The sequence below is a fragment of the Vipera ursinii genome, assembly GCF_947247035.1.
Source record: "Vipera ursinii genome assembly, chromosome: 3".
NCBI classification, from domain to species: Eukaryota; Metazoa; Chordata; class Lepidosauria; order Squamata; family Viperidae; genus Vipera; species Vipera ursinii.
The window spans coordinates 15,050,233-15,071,580 of NC_139516.1; the positions used below are offsets into that span (position 1 = coordinate 15,050,233).

General features: G+C 38.6%; 1 protein-coding gene across 4 annotated transcripts; it reads right to left on the reverse strand.

The window, feature by feature from the left end:
• Positions 1-577: 577 nt before the first annotated feature.
• On the reverse strand, positions 578-21,091 carry RAE1 (ribonucleic acid export 1). 4 transcript variants are annotated; one of them, XR_014491922.1, is made up of 15 exons: positions 21,015-21,091; positions 19,360-19,456; positions 18,472-18,576; positions 17,720-17,812; positions 16,996-17,082; positions 15,785-15,871; positions 14,850-14,921; positions 14,458-14,565; positions 13,813-13,919; positions 13,650-13,725; positions 11,438-11,632; positions 9,829-9,914; positions 7,662-7,695; positions 3,405-3,903; positions 578-2,371 (listed from the first exon to the last, which is right to left on the reverse strand). XR_014491922.1 is itself a non-coding variant. In XM_083357757.1 (14 exons), the coding sequence occupies exons 2-13, from the start codon at positions 19,447-19,449 to the stop codon at positions 7,692-7,694; spliced, it is 1,110 nt and encodes a 369-aa protein (XP_083213883.1). In that variant the 5' UTR covers positions 19,450-19,456; positions 21,015-21,091; the 3' UTR covers positions 3,206-3,903; positions 7,662-7,691. The 4 variants fall into 4 exon arrangements, 3 of the variants coding, with proteins under 3 accessions (XP_083213883.1, XP_083213885.1, XP_083213884.1); XM_083357757.1 differs by lacking the exon at positions 578-2,371 and having other exon boundaries at positions 3,206-3,903; XM_083357759.1 differs by lacking the exons at positions 578-2,371; positions 7,662-7,695 and having other exon boundaries at positions 3,206-3,903.
• Between the last annotated feature and the right edge of the window lie 257 nt (positions 21,092-21,348).

Sequence of the window (21,348 nt, forward strand, 5' to 3'; positions counted from 1 at the left end):
GGCACTTCCAATGCCAAATCGCACCTTGACACAAAGGGGGAAGTGATTATTGCATGCTCTTATGGAACTATAAAGAGAATTTTAGGAAATGAGAAAGCACAAAGTCCCCTCATCTCTCACTCAAATGAAAAGTGATCTTGCTGTTGGGGCTGTCTAAAGTTGGGAGGGGGGGCAGTCAGGAAAGGAATGCTAGGCTGAAAAAATCTTTGGCAGGCTGAGCAGTTCACCTCCCAGTATTTCACTACAAGCTCAGCGTGTAAATAAAGCAATTCTTGTTTTGAAGAAATTCGTGTGTCTTGTCAGTTGAGAGAAATGGTTATTCTTATAAATAGCTTTAGGAGGTATCTAAATTCATCCTGGGACAACAGAAGGGAAGCTTCTGAATTTGTTGAGACTGTCTTCTATAATTATCAGGAAAACCAAAAGGAATCTGACTTTTGGGTGATTCCAGCTTCCTAAATTCAATAAGCACTCAAAGCAGTGGAGTTTTAAATCTTAATTTCCTATAATTTTATTTTGCTTTAATATTTAGACTGATTAGACCAAGCCTTCCAAACTTTCTTCTTTTAACCTGCAATACATACAAATGCTGCCATCTTCTGGCTCAAGTAAAGTTTACAGTATCAACTATACTTGGCTTTTTCAAAGCAACCTTTTAAATTTTTTACCATTCATCCATTATTATTATTTTTAATTTACAGTGAGCAGTTAAATTTCTGAAAAACTATTTTTCAGGGCCAAGCCAAATATCATGTGCAGATTATTTGTTTGGCTGTTCAGGAACATAAACATAAGCAATTTGTTACCATTTTTTTAAAAAAATCATTTAAAAAATTCATAGAAATGACCAATCAAAAGAAAAAAGGAGAAAAAAGTGCGTTAATCTACTTATTCCTGCTTAGAAGACATACTGCTTTTTTAGAAGTTAAGCTACTTATGAAGAATTTGTGACACTTGTGACGAGTGTTGCTTGAATCCCATCCATTGCTTGTTTCTTTATTGGTTAATAAAAGTTTTCACTAGTTATATAAAAACTCCCTTTTTACAACCCTGCAGTCCCTGTTCGGGGTAGAATCAGGGCAACAGGAAGGAGCAGAGTGTTTACTGCTCGGATGCCTTTCCTGATGCCTACACACAGCTTTACAGATATTTTCATCTTGCTTTTGTGGAAATTCCAGTTTTTAGTAAAGTTGTAGTTTTTCTGGTATGATCCTTAAAGCATCTCAAGGGATTGGGGACAGCAGAATTGATGTATTTATTATATAGTTTTCACACGGCTGTTGGAGCAAAGCTGTCATACTGTATACCAATTAACAAAAATATCTGTAACAAAATGTCAGTTAAAAACAAGTCATAACAATTATTCCCTGTGTAACAACAATTGGCCTCAAATAATTTATTGTGCTTTCAGTCCCTGTAATCATTCTATAAAGGGACACGGTGGCTCAGTGGGTTAGGACGCTGAGCTTGTCGATCAGAAGATCGGCAGTTTGGCAGGTCGAATCCTGAGTGCCGCGTAACAGAGTGAGCGCCTGTTACTCGTCCCAGCTTCTGCCAACCTGGTAGTTCGAAAGCACGTAAAAATGCAAGTAGAAAAATAGGGACCACTACGGTGGGAAGGTAACAGTGTTCCGTGCGCCTTTGGCGTCTAGTCATGCCGGCCACATGACCACGGAGACGTCCTCGGACAAACGCTGGCTCTTCGGCTTTGAAACGGAGATGAACACTGGCCCCTAGAGTTGGAAACGACTAGCACGCATGTGCGGGGGAACCTTTACCTAATCATTCTATCCCAAATGCCCAAGGACCCTGCAATGCCTTAAAGCAGATATGCCTGCCATGGAATTTGCACTTACCAAAATATTGTAGACACATGTAGTCCTCAATTCACAACAATTAGGACTGGAATTTTGGTTACGAAATGATGCAGTCATTAAATGAGTCATCATGTGAGCAGACCCAATTTTAGGACTATTTTTAATGCAGATTTCCCAGTGGACTTCTGTTTGTCGGGAGCTGACTGGGAAGGTCACAAATCACGGTCATGTGACTACAAGACTCCACAACCATTGGAAATATCAGCTGGTTGCCAAGAGCTCAAAATGCAACTGGGTGATCATGCTGTGTGTGTGAAGCAATGGTCATAACTTGGAGGACAAGTCGTCACCTTTTCCCAGGCTGTCGTAACTTTGAACTGTCATTGAATGATCGTAAGTCAAAGACCACTTGTTCAGTTGATCAGCAAGATCAGCAAAAATGTATGAAGTTCATGGGGCAAACTCATTTCAGAAGCATCTTAAATGCAGATTTAATTTAAACAATCAACAGAGGAAGGATATTATTTTTCTGGGAGCTTGCCATTCAGGTCCATCTACAAGGAATCATCAACAGAGGGAAAGTTATACTGTAGATTTGTTCCCTCTAACACCTATTTATTCAGATAAAGAAGAGTAAGTCATATGGTCAATCACCGACAATGAGGAAGAGAACAGTTTACAAATAATTTTACTCTTATTTGCTCTTTGTGTGACTTCAGTCTGTTTAAACTATACACAAACACCAATGTGTAATGCTGGTGGTGGAAGAGCTCTATTAATCCTTGTTTTGCCATCTATAAACATGTGGGAAGAATTATTAAAATGATTCCACTAGCGGCCCTTATATTTTTAATACCTGGCAAGAGCTGATCAAGAAAAGATCAGAGTGCCAGAGACAAGAGAAATGAAGGCAAGTTATTTCTTTTTGTGGTAAGGGAACAAATTGATGGTACAATAGAGCAGGGTGTGGAGTACAATCTGCATGATGAAAATTGTAAAAAAAAAAAGCCAAAAAAAGAGGAAGTGTTTTGTGAAATCATCATGCAGGTTCACAATCTCTCCACATAGTTTTGTGATAGTGTGGCAACCTATTTCACAAATTGTTCATCTGCATTTTCTAATCTATTCATCATCTTTTCTGTATCAATTTGGACAATTAAGAGATTCCAACAAGATGCCCAACTTCTATTTTAGATCAGCTTAGCAAGCCTCTTAGTAAACTGTTCAAATTCCAGCACGTACATAACCCATAGAGATAAAATGTTGCTTTATTCAGTAGCACCATCAGTGTTGCAAAGAAGCCTGGGGCCTGAAGTTTAGGGGTTAATTCAATCAGGATATGAAATCTGTTCTTAGAAAATAAATCAAGTTCAAGACCAAAGCATAAATAATAGTTGATTTTTCAATAGATTTCCTGAATGGAGTTCATTGGACCACAACGTGAAAACTGATTTCTTAAAATGACCACTGAAGATACCTACACATTGTGCTGAAGAAGGATCAACAGTAACAACCAGATTGCGGCTAAGGACACTTGCTTAACTTTTTACTAGAAAAAAAACTCAAGGTAATTTTTAAAGAACTTACCTATAAAGATGGCATTAAGACCAAGTTGGGGCAAAAATGTAAGAATCTCAACCTTGGTAAAAAGAACTGAAAATATTTTGTTCATGATTTTAGATCTGTTCATATACTGTGAACCTTTGAGAGAAGTTAAAATATTTTAAGCTGCTTCTGTTTTTTTCATTGTTAAATATTCCACAATTCTGTTCCAACTCCTTTTGGAGGAAGGAGGCTGCTGTCATGTACAGTATGATCCTATGCATGATTGACTGGAAATTAAGCCACAGGTTATAGGCCCTCAGCCTTCAAGTAAAAGGTAGGAGCAAATGGCCAATGTAGAATAATTAAAGTAAAAAGCAGTTCCCATTTTTCAAAACAGGGGAAAAGGAAAAGACGCTGCGCATTTCTTTCTTTTCTTTTTTGATCTTTCTTATTTTGGCCTCGCACAAGAAGCCCAACTGACAGGCACGGTTAGTTAAGTTTCTGGTAGAAATTCCTTCCTCGGTTGAAGTTCTTGTGGCACCTTCAAAATAAAAAGGAACACAAGGATTTGTAAGAAAGGTTGTTTTAGAAAGTGCGGGCGTAAGGGTCCAAACATTTATTTTATGAACCACAGTGTTAGAAATGGAAAAAATAATTATGATGTTAAGATGTAGGCTCAAGATAAACTGACCAATTATTTCCTACAAAATCTTTTAACATTTTGTTATGTTAGTTTAAGATTTTTATATAATACGGTTTTTATATAATAGATTTTTTTTTATAATACAACATAAGAATAATTTTATTTAAGTTTGATGGTAATATTCCACTTCACAACTCCAAATTGTACTCTCCTATTACTGGTAGTCCTCAACTTACGATGATGGTTGAAACCAGAATTATAAGTTGTGCAGGCCATTAAGCTAATCATCACATGTTCAACCAGATTTTCTGACATTTTTTGTGATGGTCATTAAGTGAATCACCATGGTTGTTAAGCAAATGTCATGGTCGCTAAACAAACCTATTGTCCACAATGGGCATTTTTCCCCTGGAAACTGGCAAAAAAGGCCATAAATCATGGTCATATGACCATAGGACATTGCAAATGGCTGTAGATGTGAGCTGGGCATCAAAAATGGATCATTTGCCCACTGGGGGTGGGCACAGATGTTGGAACTTTGAATTCTGGTCATAAGTATCTTTTTTTGGGGGGTGCCATAACGTCAAACATGTGCTTAAGCAACTGGTCGTACATTAAAGAGTACCTGTATGAGAAATATTTCATATTTACAAGGGAAAACCTTCTTTGGAACATGGCACCTGTTGGCAACTCATTAAACTAAATACATGAGGCCCACAGTGGAAGAGTGATCATTAGAAAGGATTCATTTCACTGAATTAACTATAATTATTCTGTACGTTCCCCTCTATCCTTGATTACCCAGCCACTGGTGCAAACTAATATTCTGGGGTCTTTTGAAAATCTATTATTCTGAGATGCACTCAAATAACTGGTTGCTAAACACATGCTTCAGCACCTTTTCCATGAACCTGAGCAGCTGCTACAAAAATATAAGGAACGCAGCACATTTCTAAAACTGACAATATTATATACAAACACACACATACTCAAACTCGGACGCCCTGGGTCCTACGGGAGAAATAAATAAATAAATAAATAAATAAATAAATAAATAAATAAATAAATAATAAAAAGTGTCTCACGATATTGCGTGTCTTAGTAACTTTCTTTACAAAACATTTTAACTCGGACTTAGGAACACCCAGCATAGCACGATAGGTGTATTTATATCCCTGATGAAGCAAATCCATATATCCAACCTTGTTTTAGCACATAAATGAAGCTTCTCAAAATCATTCTTCAAAACTCAGAAGTTTAAAAAAGTACAGAAACCCAGTCTGCCAAAAACTTTACATCAGAAAAGTAATGTAAAGTAACTTGAAATATATTAATTCCTTTAGACTGTTCTAATATTGTACATAAGAAAGTACAGCATGATGCAGGGCACCTTAGAAGCTTGCGAACAAGCTTTTCTTCATGGCTGCCACTGACTAAGGAAATAGAACATTTTGCAACATAAATGCTAGCAGAAAGACACAATAAGCCAGTTTTATAAGACAAAGCATAATCAAATCTGTAAAGTTTAATGGTAAATTGTTTATGAAGATTCTAAGTCATCCAGGCCATGGTTATACCAAAGGTGCTTTTTCAAGAGGCAACTGGACTTTCTTAATCTAGTTGCCTATTAATGGTAAATTATACTTTCAAGAAGAGGTATTTTAAGATAAAATACTTGAAGAGAACATTGGCAAAGATATAATTTAAATATCACTCTTTTCCATTTAGGTCCACATACTTAAGATTTAAATCAGTTCATGTTGATCTTATTGTTGTAGTTCAAGGAGTCGATATACTTTATAAAAACAATTCCTGTCCCTTGCTCCCAGTAACAGTATATTAACCACACACTAGAGCAGGGATGTCAAGCTTGCCGCGTCACATGATGTGTCGCGATGTATCACGACTTTTTTCCCCTTGCTGGAGCTGGGGTGGGCGCGGCTTCTGTGTGACACATCCAGCCGGCAGTTTGACACCCCTGCACATGAATGAATAAAAGGTTTTTATATGAAAAAAGTCCAATAAGGTATCTCCTTAGAGAAAGGGTTTCTTCTACCTTATGACTCACTAATGAGCATCATTTGATCCATCCACCTTATGTTATTTGATCAGAGCCTGGGTTCTAGACTCCTGATGAAATTTTCAAGGGAAGATAATCACACATAAGAAATAATGCTCTTTAAGATATTCTGGTTTCATCCCATTAAAACCACTTTACCTTGGGCCAAGAAGCACAACGAACAAAGCATTGGTAGCCCAAATTAATAATCTGCCAAGCCACCTGTAGTTTCAGAACTACAGATGCGATGGCATTTCTTAATGCCTGTAATAAATTAATAAGCATTATTGTTAAATACTAACTTTCTTGATGATCACCTACTCCAACAACAGCACAGCAACTTGCTTCTGGCTCATGTTTTACCCTTGCTGTATACCTAAAAAGTGTCAATGTAAATAAGCTATTTTCTAAAATCAAATAATGGGATTTACACCAGCAGACAAGTAAAGCTGATGCTTTTAACCATGCCAAAACCTAGTGCCACAATTAGCTTTTGAAAAATAGCCATCAACATAATACCTGATATGTCTATTAGCATATTGTGCATAAAACAAACAAAGTTTTCTTGCAAAGCCTGGTAAGAATTATTAATAGTTCACATCTCTTGAATAAAAAGCACTGCATTAATTGCGGATTTCAAAATATATTACCCTAAAAAAGAAAAGAGCTTTACTTAGCTGACATTACATAAATGCAGGTAGTCCTCAACTTATGACAGCATGTGAGACAAATTTCCATCGCCAAATGATATGTTCATAAAGTGCAACCGCATTGCTTAGCAACAGCAATCCCTGCAGTCTCATTTGCTGTCACTAATTGAATCCCACAGTTCTTAGGTGAGGCAACTTCCTGCTGGTTTCTCACAAGCCAATGGGGAAGCCGGCAAGAGGTCTCAGGCTGGCAGACAGGTAAAGGGCGGCTGCTGGGTGGAGACAGAGCAAGGTGCGGGGAAAGGTTGGGGGGGAAATGCTTGAGAGGATGCAAGGAGGTTCAGAAGATGCATGGTACGGGCCAGAGAAAGTACATGAGGATGAGAGGAGCAGCACAAGAGGTGGGACATGGGTCAAGAAGGATGGGTGAGAGACAGGTAATGGATCATAAAGGGTGTGCGAGAGGTGGCTCACGAAGGGTGTGTGAGAAACATGGTGTGAGGGGGTCAGGAAGAGTGTGCGAGAGAGTTGGGAAGGATAGGCACAGGTCAGAGGGACGCAGCAATGGTTGAGGAAGAGTCCCCTGAGCATGAGCACAGAGTGTCCAGGGAGGTTGCTCAGGTGAGGGAGACTTACTCCAGCAATCTGCAAACTTCCCTGTTGGCTTCCCCACTGACTTTCCGAGGTAGCCAGCAGAGAAGGTTGTAAATAGCAATCACAAGGACCCAGGGCATTGCAACCGTGAGAAACAGTTGCAGAGTGCCCAGTCTGCGAGGATGACCATAGGGATGCTGGGAGGGCTGGAATGATCATAATCACCACTCGTTCAGTGCTGCTGTAACTTCAAATAGTCACTGAATGAATGGTTGCAGTTCGAGTGAAATGAGGAGCATATTCCTCTGCATGAGTCATAGGGGTCACACACATAAACACACAAGAATGGTTACCTGCTAGACTCATAATGACTTCCATAAGATTTAACTGTAAAAATGAAAAATGCTTTTTTATAATCAGAAAGAATATGCATTTAGTCTATATTACATTGGTTACCAGTTCAGCACTCCGACACAAACCTTTAAATGTTTATGAGCTACTGTCTATGACCTAGGAACAGTACAATCAAGATTCTTGCCATAAACAATAGACTAGGGATAGATCTGTTCTTCCTAAAAGCCTAATGCATGCAAAGGTGATTTCAAAATATTAGCATATACAGTATGGTGCAGTCAGAGCTTCTGCATGCCAAATATGCACTTCCTTGCGGCCCACACAGCGAAACTCTGGACTGATTTGAACAAAATATCTGGCATGCAAATACCTGCCTAACTGCAGGAAGAATTCTCTGTAACCCTACATCTAATCTGACGGATACCCGTCAATCCTGACAAAACCATCTATGGCTCTGTTGGGAGACATTAATGTTATGTGAACTTGAAGATAACTTTTCAGCAGAGGGTAGAGGGTCATTACAGGGGATGCTAAGAGATCAGGAATCCTTGTAAGATACCAAGCAGCACGAAAATGTGTGGTTTAAATGTCTTTCCGACTCAGTTCTAGCATCCTCAGTTAAAACGGTGTTAGCTAGTATTGTTCTCATCAAACCCTTTCTAATCTCACGAGAGTCACAAACAGGAGAAAAGTATTGGGATGAACCGTCTGAAGCTGCACAAATTAACTTTTTCAATTTAATATTAGCCAACCAGGAACAACAGACATGCACTCTTTATGTAGTAGCAAGCATAGATTTCTCATTTACAGTGAAGTTACTGATTTTTCCCTCTTTAGCTAAGAAGCAGATACATTGAGGTGAATTGCATCCGCCTCAATTTCATTGCCTAACTTCCAGATTATAGGCATTTGACCATTAGTCTAATTAACAGGAAAAATATTTTAATTCAAATCAATTTTATTTAAATAGTAGCAAATATTACAACATATGAACTTACAGAGATTGAATTGACAGAAATATCATAATGTACAAGTTCTACGGTCACGTTTTGCTCCTATTTTTTTTTATAAATAGCTATAGCATCAACCTTGAAAGAACAGTCCTTTGGCAGTCATACAGAAGATTCCGAAATGAAAATAAACCTCAACTGGAATAATATTATAAAAGTGTTCAAGCCATTTCTATTTGGTTGTATTCTGATTTTATTCCCATACTTGATAGTGTTGGAATTGGCATAAAAATGCTGAGAAGATTTATTCTACCTGGGATATATCGGGGGGAAAACACCCTGTATCTACAGGGCAGATTGGCTTACAGAAATATACACATATGAGTCACAGAAAGTATTCTTCAATTTAAAACACTGGTCCTTCCTTTTTTGTTGATACTACAAGCACGGACACAGTGCAATGCTAACATTTGTCCTGTTCACTCACTCCCTTGTAATACAAATCTGTGGAAATGGAAGGCAGAGTTCCAAGATTTAAAGTTTCACAAAGATATATGGCATCATATAGTGCTTCTATATGATACAGAGTCTCAAGGCCAATAATTATCCTTTAAGGCATTGCTTAACATTTTCAAGTTATGGTTGCATGCTGGAATTGCTCTCATCTCAACTATATAAGCTTGGACTAGCTTGGGATTTTTAAACACAATTTATTGTTCACTTACATAGGTAGAAAAATAATACATATAGGATAAAAAATAACATTATTTTGTTCTAAGTGGCCAGGAGCTTAGTATTAAATTTACATTTCTATTATAAAAAAGAAAAATCATTGCCTTGACTTTTTATTGAAATAGAAAGGTGGCCTATAAATATACAGATAAAATACACAAAAGGTCTTCTATCAAGAAGAAAAAAGGGGGTTCTCGGATTTTCTGCAGTTTTCATAATATATTTTTCAAACTGACAAGTACCTTTAAAAGATGCAACTACTGTCTCTTGATCCAACGCAAAGATTTTGCCTCTATTAAGAAAAAGGACCACACCGTCATGCACATGTCAGGCATTCCTTGCAAGGTAATTTTCCAGCCAACCAAATGTGCTTTGATGTTAGTTACAGAATCTCCTGCGACAAATTAATAGGCAACTCCAAGGAGACCAAAGAAGAGCAGGTGGCAGGAAAGCAACACAGAATTATGGACAGATTTATACTCACTACTTTTTGTTTCTAGGTTTTAGTTCTTCAGCAGCACTGCGCAGGAAAATATAGTTTTTCTTTTGGGGATTATAGAATTCATGCCCCTGGGGGGAAAAAAAAGGTTGAACACAACATTACATATAAATCTGAATAATGGCATTATAAAGTAGGCGCACAACATTTGTGACATTCCATTAGGTTTTTCTGCAAAATTACTGAGCAATCATTAATGATATAGAAACCTCTATCCGGAGTAAAGACCAGTTGTTCCTTGACTTAAAACTTTACGTAAAAATATATATCCGGAAAGCAGTTCTCCATTTAAATATCCGTGCAAGGGCATTAAGAAAAATTCTATGTGCAAAGAGAAGTTAAAATTCAAGCTGTCAGCTAAAGAGCAAAATCAGTGGCAATAAAACAATTGCTGAGCGACAGAAATTCCAGTCCCCATTGCTGTTGTAACCTGAGGACTATCTGTAGTTCTATCATCAACGGGGTGAAAGGGAAAGGAGAAATTATATATATTTGTAGCATCCCCATATAATAAGAAATATCTATTCATAATATAGATAATGTACTAATTTTTCCAATAACCCTTCGTTATTCATCATCAGAATATGTAACATAACTGTGACAGATCTGTAGCACGTTCGGTACTTTCACCTTCTTACCTGGGCCACTTCAGTTAAAATTCGCTATGAAAACTTAATAATGATTTTCTACTTGGTACCAAGTCTTGTACCAACTTAAGGTGGAGTTCAATGGCATCAAAATGTTGAGGTGAAACCTGGTGAGAATTCTTTTCTGAATAACATACTATGTTTAATGCCTATCATTAGCAGACATCTGAAAAAAGATGCTTTCCTTTACAAAAATGAGGCTGATATTCTGGAAGATTTCAAGTTTGCAGACACAGTAACAACTCACAATGTTCTGTTCATATTAGCAATTATACTGGGAGACCTCGCTTAACCACCACTATTCAGTGACTGTTCAAAGTTAGGAGAGCACTGAGCAATCATTATTTATGACTGGTTCTTGCAATGCCCCTGTGGTCATGTGATCAAACTTCAGGTGCTTGGCACCGTCTCCACTTATGACCTCAGGGGGGCTTCAACTCTCCTTCTCCCCCACCCTTTTTTTCTGGTTGCCTTGCATTCCCCTGATCCCAGCTGAGCTCCATCATTATCTTCCTCCCATTGCTGACCAGGTCTGTGTGGTGTGGCCCTTCTTGAGGCAGCTGCTGGCCATGTGTGGCTTCCCAAGGACAGAAGCGGAAGTGAGGGCGGTAGGGCAAGAGAAGCGTAAGACCCTGGTCTAACAACCAGAATTAGGACTACCAAAACTGCTGTCGCTAAGTGGTATGGTCACCTTTCACCTTAACAACCGCATCGCTTAGCAACAAAATTCTGGTCCCAATTAGGGTGGTTAAGTGAGGAGTACCTGTATTCAAAAACTGTATGTTTCCCAACTGCTAAGCAAGTTATTAGAGAGATTTCATTGGAAGAGCATCCCAACTGTTAGCAACAGCAATGGAGATGTTTACTAGATATTTCAGCACACCGGAGATGCTGAATTTTCCTAACAACTGCTACTGAAAGGAGTTATCTTAAGCAAACTCAGTTACCTTTGACCAGTCATAACTAGAAGCATATGAAAATATGTTGCCGTTATGGTTGAAGCAGCAAGCGGATATTGGCTGGTCTAGCTGCTCGGATGTTTTAAGCTTTGTCCGCGCATCTTTATCCCAGAAACTGAATCTGCCATCAGACCCTACAGTTGCAAGAGTGCCGTGGGCAGGATGGAAGGCAATCCCGTTTACCTGTTAAGTAAAAATTAAAATATAGTTTAAATGTTCTCATACTCTTAGTAATTAAGATTGAAGTTCTACCTTATCAAGCTTTTAATTTAAAAAGCGTGGGGAAAAATGGAACAGGAAAAATACTGTAATAACTACTTCCACAACCAGATGACTTGTATCCTAAGGCAGGGCTTTTCAACCTTTTCACCCATTGTACCACTTTTAGGATATGGCAACATCCGAGTACCACCAGTTGTCTAGCAAGGTGTCAAAAACTTGATGACCAAAAAAAAAAAAAAAAGGAAAAAAGTGATGAAGTACAGGTAGTCCTCGACTTACAACAGTTCACTTAGTGACTGTTCAAAGTTACAATGGCACTGAAAAAAGTGCCCCCCATGCCACAGCTGAGCAAGACGCCTGCCTTCTGGGCTTAGAAGTGCCAGGATCAGCGCCAAGCTCCAGCTGGAGCCTGGCGCTGATCCTGGCGCTTCCGCTGAGCCCTGACAGCCCTGCAGCTCCAGCCATCTCTCGCTCAGGCTTGTGTGGTGCTGCCACCAGTTCAGCTCATTCCCCTCCCCCGCTACCACTTTTTTAGGATGGTCGTTTACCACCTGCCAGGTGCCAATGTACCACAGGTGGTACCTGTACCACTGGTTGAAAAGCCCTGTCCTTAGCTATAGAACGAAGTGTGTAGTTGTGTAACAAAAAAGTAATAGCTCCACTTTAATCTGCAACAATCAGATCTGGATCCAGTTCTGAACACTATTTTAAGAAGGGTTCATCACAGCAATTGGAAGTTAAAGGAAATAAGCATGATCTGGAAACCTAAGAGAAAGAGAAGGACCTAGAACTCTTTAATGTTGGGGCAAGAAGACTAAGGGGCATGTGGTAGCACTCTTCAAATACTTGAAATGATGTATCACAAATCAAGACCTGTTGGCCTGTTATCTAGCATTTCGAAATGCCAGCAAATAATGGATTCGGTATCTAGGAAAGCGAAGTCCAAGTGAAGGTTAAGAAAAAAACATCTTCCTAAACTGTAAAAGCAGTTTGACAGAGGCTGCAATTATCTCCCAATATACAGGCCTCCCCTTGCTGGATATGTTCAAATGGAATGTAAACAATTATCGGTCAGATACCCATACTGACTTGACTGGATTCAGAGTCTTCAATAACACCTTTGAATATGACTCTTAAACAGCCAGTATCCTTCACAATTGGCTTGGTAATCTGAGTTTAAATTTAGCAATATGTATTAGGCTGCCAATTGCAAACTCCATTTTAGACGAGAGACAGTACTGCTTTCCCATATGGGACAGTGATTAAAGCATTCACTTTCATTACTTTTCTCACCATCATATGTTATTTTCACAAGGAAAAGATTGAAAAGTACCCTTAGGAGCCTTTGGTCAAGTAATGCAAGTATTTGAAGTAGGAAGGATTGTTTTTTCCATTTCCTCAAGCTAAAGCGTAATTGCTTTACCTGTAGAATTTAATCAGAACCAAGCCAAACTGTACCTTCTCTTTCTTTTGTATTAGCTAAATTCTGAATCCCACTTATCAAATGTACTAGTAAGAGTAGGTTTCCACTCAGATGTATTATATTAAACGAAAATATCCTGTTGAAAAGAGAGCAATTATTTCTGCAATTTAGTATAAATATCCATTTTTCTCCTTTAATTTGTCCTAGAGTAGACATGTCAAACACAAGGCCCGTGAAGTGGTTTCATGTGGCCTGCGAAGCCATCCTGGAAACAGTGAGGGAACGGCCCCCACTGCCTTGGCCCTGGCCCAGAGACCCTCCTTCTGCCAGAGACCCTCAGCTCTGTCCCACTCCTGCTCAGGCCCCCATAGGCACCCTTGATGCAAATGATGTAGAGCTGGCCACGCCCACCCAGTAGGCCATATGCACTCTAGCCACGCCTACCCAGTAGGCCACACCCACCCTGGCCATACTCACCCAGCCCCCTGAGGGCAACCGCAATGCTGATGTGGCCCTCCTAGAGGAAACTTACTGCACAACACACAAAATACTTACTGCATAGATATCCTGAGGCGCAGATGTGTTTGTACCATTGGATCGATGGCATTTGAAGGTAAAGTTGTCTTTGGCACTGAAAAAAAAAATGTATTCCTTCATTTCACGCTGCACTTCTTGGAACTGATAACGGGTAAATAGCAGACCACTTTCAGATACTTACGGATTTGGTGGGTTAATATAATGAATGGCAACTCTTCCTTCGATACTTCCAAGGGCAAAGCCTGTTGGTTTGTTCACTTTGTCTTTGAAAATAGCCACACAACGATGCTAAATAAGAGAGACTGTGTTTTAATCAGATACTTTTATTTATGGCAATTACAGTTTTCTATTTATCCCATTAGGAATAAGAAACCAATGCTTGGCATTACAAGTAGCCCTTAACTTACAATAATTTAGTGACCGCTCAAAGTTACAATGTCACTGAAAAAGTGACTTATGACTGTCTTTCAGACTTATGACATTGCAGCATCTCCACAGGTCATGTGATTAGAATTCAGTCGCTTGGCAACTGGTTCATATTTATGATGGTTGCAATGTCTGGGGGTCATGCGATTCCCCTTTTGCGACCTTCTGACAAGCAAAGTCAATGGGGAACCCAGATTCACTTAACAACCATGTTACCAACTTAACAATTGCAATGATTCACTTAACTGTGGCAAGAAAGGTCTTAAAATGGGGCAAATTTCACTTAACAAATGTCTCTTTTAGCAACAGAAATTTTTGGCTGAATTATGGTTGTAAGTCAAGGACTACCTGTACAACTGAACACAAGCCATACTGTGGAAATCAAGAAAACTTAAGTTACCTGATGTTTAAGTGGAGAGTCTATCCTTCTAAATTCAGAAGGCTGATTCTCTAACTGATAAACTATCAAGCCCCTTTCTGCAGTAGCAACAACGGCCATGGGATATATCTAAAACAGGAGAAATTATACGAGAGTACAGATTGGGAGAATTTTCAATCCTAATTTTATATAGTCAGGTAGTAAAAAGTGCTTTATTTCACATTCATGTCTAAACAGGAAAGTATTTAATACAAAACTAATTTACATTTTTTCCTGCACAAACCGTACATCTATTTTATTATCATAACAAATAATGCAAATATTAATTACCACGGTATAAAGAAAAGACTGATAATCAAGTATGGTATGATTCTAACTAATTAAAACCTGAAAACTTTTGAAATTTGTCTTACCACATCAGCACAATAGCATCGTTCAGGCAACTGCAGCGTCATCATAGGAGTGGGGGTTCGTGTATCCCAAAACTTAAAAAAAAAAGTTAAATAAGGCCTCAATAATTTTTTTTATGTAATAGCAGAATGATCATTCATCATTTCACTTTGAAGTGTCTCCAAACCCTAATCAAAATTGATTCAGGAAATACTATAATGAATGTGGGAGACTGAAGATACAAATGAGCAAAATGGTTGAATAAGTCATTGGCAAGCATTTTTTTATACTATATGAGAATTAGATGCACTTAGGTAATATTCTGTCCGATGGAATTCTCAATATTGACTTCTCTATCATTTGAAGTACTTCAAGCATGGCCCAGGTTCAGAAAATGTACTTTTTCATCGATATTGATAATTCTGTGGAGCATTTATCGGTATTTTTTATGATTTTTAAAAACTGTATGTCAGGATACCAAATAAACTAGGACTATTTGCTTGGAAGCTCATCACTACTGTGTTCGTCTATTTTGTTCCAATTTTCTCTTTTGTTTGTTGCTTGTAGTTTAATTTTTAATCTGCTGCATTTTTAAAAAGCATAGCTAAAATAGTGTTACAAATGTAATAAACAAAAAACAATTGCTTCTAATTGTAAGTTTGAAGCATTTCACATACATCCTTTATAATCCCCAGAGATACTGTATATTGGCACTAACTGGGAATGAATACGTTAAATGGATATTATGGAATAGACACTTCCCTAAATAAACTGATATCTGAATCAACCATTAGATTTCACCCTCCCAAGTCCAATCACTTTGAAATAAGCCTCACATTTACAGGAATAAATTGCACTTTACTCTACCATGTCCTAACAGTCATTTCCCCATAATTATTACACAGAATTGCAAAAAACCTTTTTACACATTTTTTTAAAACAAAACTTACAAGCTTACCTTTAACGTTTTATCCCAACTTCCAGTCATCACACAACTATAATTTGGTGCTTTAATCCAATGGACGGTCTTTACAGGAGCTTCATGCTGAAGAATATGTTTAAAAGAATTCTGGAATCACTTTCCAATCATGCAATTACAGATTTCACTTTTCTGTAAAAAAAAACATCGGCCTAGCCTTGTCTTTGCAATGGTTTTGGCAAGGCTCTTACTTTTTCCTGTGCTCTTCAATTTAATATAGACTTTGTTACATTTTTGGTCCCATTAAAATACAAGTTTTAATTCAAACCCACAGATATCACTCCATAAACATCACGATCATTATATTTCAGTTAGTTCATAGTTTTTAAATATTTGGAAACCACCTCATAGAGGAGGAATAATTTGAAAAGCACATATTATATTCCAATGAATACTATATAATCAACTTTTTATCCCACTTAAAAAAAAACACCTTTAGGACAAGACTGTGTGATCAAAGCATCATGTATAATGTCTTCCCATGCAGCTCCATCATTTAAAATATTTGTATTTGAACATAAATTAAAATATTGACAACTTTCTTAGAAATTAGAGTTAAGTAAGGCTAATTACTCGTCCCACCTTCTGCCCACCTAGCAGTTCAAAAGCACGTAAAAATGCAAGCAAAAAAATAGGGACCACTACGGTGGGAAGGTAACAGTGTTCCGTGCGCCTTTGGCGTCTAGTCATGCCGGCCACATGACCACGGAGACGTCCTCAGACAAGTGCTGGCTCTTCGGCTTTGAAACGGAGATGAGCACCGGCCCCTAGAGTCGGAAACGACTAGCACACATGTGCGGGGGAACCTTTACCTTTACGGCTAATTCATTAGCACACATCAGCAGTCTCCAACCTTTCTGGCTTCCAGACTGGCAGTGGCGGCGGGGATAGTAGGTGGTTTCATGCGTGCAACCTAATCTTGCACATATATAAATGGGGCTTTGTGTGCTCGCCCAGTTTGCGCCACCCGGTTCCCAACAGACTACAGATTGGTACTGATCCAGGGTTAAGGACCCCTGGTGTACAGTCAATCCATTTGAATATTCTGCACTTTGCCAGGAAACTTTTAAGCATTGTTTTTTAACAAGCTTTTTTCCCATCTTGTGGCAGAAACTTGTTGAGAGTTAATGCATCAAACTCTTTAGGGTTAATCTGTTACCAAGAAAACAATGCATATTTGAAAATTGTACCTGTGCAATTTGTATTGCTTGATTACTGTTAAGATCCCACATTTTGGCAGTTTTATCACAGGATCCTGTGAACACTTTGCTTCCATCCTATTAAACAACAGAAAACAAAAAACTATGCATTCCAGAATGCCTACTTAGGATGAAGACATTTTAAAAAGAAATATAGGTAGTCCTTGACTTACAACAGTTCATTTGGTGACTATTCAAAGTTATGACACTGAAAAAAGTGGCTTATGACAATTTTTCAGTTACGGTACAATCTTTGTAGTATTCCCCATGATTGTGTGATCAAAATTCGGATGCTTGCCAACTGGTTCATACTTATGACCATTGCTGTGTCCCAAGGTTATGTGATCAACTTTTACCACCTTTTGACAAGCAAAGTCAATGGGAGAGCAAGGTTCCCTTGTTACTAACTTACCAACTGCAGTGATTAACTTGGCAAATGTGGCAAGAAAAGTCGTAAAATGGGACAAAACTCACTTGACAAATATCTCAACAGAAATTTTGGGCTCAATTGTGCTCTTAAGCGAGGACTATCTGTAGCGTATTTTTTAATGGCTAAACCTCTAAAATGGGGTTGCTTTTCTCACTCTGGGACAATTTCCTTCAGTAAAGAAATTGCTAAGATTTTAAACAGTGGTTTTTATCTCACTCTCTTCCTCCTTCTCTGAAAACCATTATAAACCTTTAAGTACATTTCTTCTGAAATAATGGAACGTACATCACTCCAGCAAACATCTAGTACTGGTCCTGTATGCATCTGTTGGGCTTTTGGAATAGTTTGCCCGTTATCTTGGATTTCCCAACAACGAACCTGAAATAAATGCAGACATTTGTAAATATGAATTAGATAGCACTTGAAATGTATGTAGTTTATCCCGTCTCTTTGACAATGAAGTACATTTAGCTTCATAAAAATGCAAGCTTCATAAAAATAAAAGCAGCTCAATTCAAGGCCTTGGAGATCAATTTATATAGCAACTATGCCACACTTCTCTTAGTAGTTTTCCATTCCATGACAAAATGTTTCATAAATAAAAACCTGAAAAAAGGTGTTTGATGAAAAAGATATCAGCACACACAAGTCCAAGGAGTAATGTTTCTCCAGACTTAGATAGTGTTAAAGTTTTGACTTTAGTGCTTCTTCAGAAAAAAATAAAGTTAATATAAATTTGATGAAATGAAACCAATTAGTAGCCCAGTCCTGAAATTTTTACCTAACTCATTTCCATTTTAATATTATGAGAGGTTTTGTTCTGAGATTCCTTAGGAAAAAACTATTAGATTGCAGCACTTCTTCACTGTTAATACTTTGTTACAAGCTGATTTTGTCTCATAGAGGTAGCATGCAGTTACTTTAACCTTTGCCCACTTATGGATAATCACATTTTGTCTGCTGGATGCAGTAATTTTTCATTTAGCAAATGCAGGGAAAGCTGAACGCATGATATGCCTCTATTTTTATTTACTTACATCATTTGCCCATGATCCTGCAATAAGGAAATTACCCGGCAACGTTGGTGGGCTGAAAGCCAAACAACCTATGCTGTCATCAGGTGGGGAAGTAACTTCAATATCCTGGAAAAAAAGTCAAAGTTAAAATGTGTTGTAAAAAGATACATTTTAAATTATGAACATCCAATTAGGAAAGTCAGACTGAGAGTCATAGCTACACTTCTACAAAGGAAAAAAAACCTTAAAAAATAAAATTTCAGTCAGCTTTTATATATATATATATACATATATATATATATATATATATATATGTATATATATAAATATATATATATATATATATATGTGTGTGTGTGTGTGTGTGTGTGTACATCTGCATTTAAATCTCATCACTGTATCAAAAAAAATATGCTTGAGAACATAACCTAAAATTGATGTGTTTTGTAAGCAAAAAATAAGTATCTATTAAGTATAACACTATAACATTAATATACTACTCTTCCTCCCTTTCTTTCTTCTATCAAAGATCATATTTAGCTGACAAGTTTTGCATACTTCAAAAGTGAAGTGGATATGTGAAAAATCAGGCTCTTTTAAAGAATAGCAATGGCTTATGTCCTTGTGTGAGGGCCAAAGGATTTTTTTCTGAATATTCTTAAGGGTCTACAATTGTAGTAGCTATCTGAATGACAGTTCTAACAGCTACTGTATTGCAGTACTGTATTGCAGTCTCCAAATCTCATTAACAAATAATGCATAAAGCTAAACCTATAATATTTGGATTCAGCCAAAAGTATTATACACCTTCACCAATAGGCAAACTTGCCATCTTTTCAAATTAATAATTGTCAAAATATTTTATGTGAAGTGATTTAGTTTTTCTCAAGGCAACCAGTGGCTTAATACCTTCATTGGGTTGTGATTATCTGTAGCAGTGCTGCCAAACATACTGGTGCCTCCAGTTCCAAATCCTGATGTTGACCCAAACAAACTCATCTTGGTCCTGTTATAAGTATGCAAAAGAATTTCTGGATGTTATTTATTATACAGAGTGTTCAAAAAATCAACTTAACATATTAAATAAATAACTCTTACTTATAACATAGGCCTTTCCAGCACATTATTATTTGGAAAATCTTTAATCTAAAACTTTAACTAGCTTTAACTTCAGAGTTGCTTATTGTGAGACTTACATGGGCTTAAGCACTCCAGCATCTTCTAAAACGTATTTTAAACTTGGGTTTATACTTTCAACTGAAGTTTATTTAATCTGTATATACTGGCCATATTACCTTTATTTTTCATATGGAGAGGAGCTTTCTTTACACGTTTTAATATTTCTTAAAGTACACTACCTTACATTCTAAGGCAGCCAATAAATAACATTTCATGGAATGAAACATGCCTTTGGACAGAATCATATGGATCTTGTTAGATGTGAATTAGTTAGAGCCACTTTGGTGCAGGGAATCAAGTGCTGGCCTACAGGAGGTGAGTTTTAACAGATCCCACTCCCTCCCCTCCGCCCCTCCCCTCCCCACCTGTCATTGGATTTTAATGTTTGGTTTTAATTTATTTATGTTCCAATGTACGTGTATAAATGCATTTTTTATGACTGTGAGCCACCAAGACAGAGTTTCCCTGAGGTAAGATGGGTGGCCAATAATATTTAATTTATAAGAAAGGGAGGAAGAAAGGAAGGAAGCTCTCTCTTAGGCATGAAAAATTGGGTGAGTTACTGGTCAGCTACTCTCAATGCAACCCACCTCATGGGGTTGTTGTTGTTGTGGGGAAATAAAGAGACAGGAATATTTGTCTGTCTCTATTTTTTCTAATCTTGCCAACTTTGACATGACAAAGACCTTGACTCCCAGAATTCCTCAACCAGCATTCTGGCTAAAGAGTTATCTTAAAGTTGCCAATTTTTTTTGGGGGGGGGGGGAACATAACAAGCAGCATGTCCGATTGCATTCAATGGGGGTGGTCCTTCTGAACTGATGCGGATGTTGCCATCACATCATTCCGGTTACGGACTCACTATTTCTTGACAGCCGGATTCTGAGTTTCCACGGGACTCAGAATGTCCCGTTGGGTGGCCAATTTTAGTCCTTGAACTCGGAAAGTCTCAGCCAAGAGTCCCTAAAAACTCAGCCCCGTTGCCTGACGGAAGGACAGCGGGGACCCGGATCGTATTTCTCTTCTCGCCACGAGTGGGGACTGCAGCTCCAATAAGCTCAGGTGAGCCGGCTGGGAATTATGGGGAGAGCGGTCCAACGTACCGAGGACGGGGATGCCGGTGAAGGGAAGAGCGCAACCGAGTCGGAAGCCGTAGAGGCCAGGCAGATGCTCTCTTCCGACCAGAGCTGGGGAAGCTATTTTAGCTTATTCTATCTACCGGTAATTTATCGTGCACCCCGTCCGCCCCAAAGGTCCTCAGAGAAGGACGATGGAGCCCTGCCGGCCGCCTCTCTTACCTCGGGAGATCTTTTCCGGAAAGGAACCTTATCCGAAAATTATCCGGGAGAAGGAAAACAAAACAAAACCAACCCCGATACACCCACCTGCCAATCCTCCACTTCCCTCAAGCCACCACGCCGGTCAGGACCGTTGGGATTGTCCGCGAAGCCTAGGCCCTTCTTCAGTGCGCATGCGCCAAGCGACGTCCGTTCTCATTCGCCAGCAGCAACTCACGGGTTAATGGCGGAGCGTGACGTATCGGCTTTGGTCCCTGGCGTTGGGTGCGCGATGCTCTAGCCCAGGGGTAGGCAACCCTGGCTCTTTTATGACTCGTGGACTTCAACTCCCAGAATTCCTGAGCCAGCTGCGCTGGCTCAGGAATTCTGGGAGTTGAAGTCCACGAGTCATAAAAGAGCCAGGGTTGCCTACCCCTGCTCT

Coding starts and splice junctions, on each gene's coding strand:
- RAE1 (XM_083357757.1), bottom strand. CDS start 19,449: ATGAGTTTGTTTGGGTCAACATCAGGATTTGGAACTGGAGGCACCAGT. Junction 17,813..18,471: donor CAGGATCATGGGCAAATGAT/GTAAGTAAATAA, acceptor CATTTATTTCAG/GTTCGTTGTTGGGAAATCCA. Junction 13,920..14,457: donor ACTCTCCACTTAAACATCAG/GTAACTTAAGTT, acceptor TCTCTTATTTAG/CATCGTTGTGTGGCTATTTT.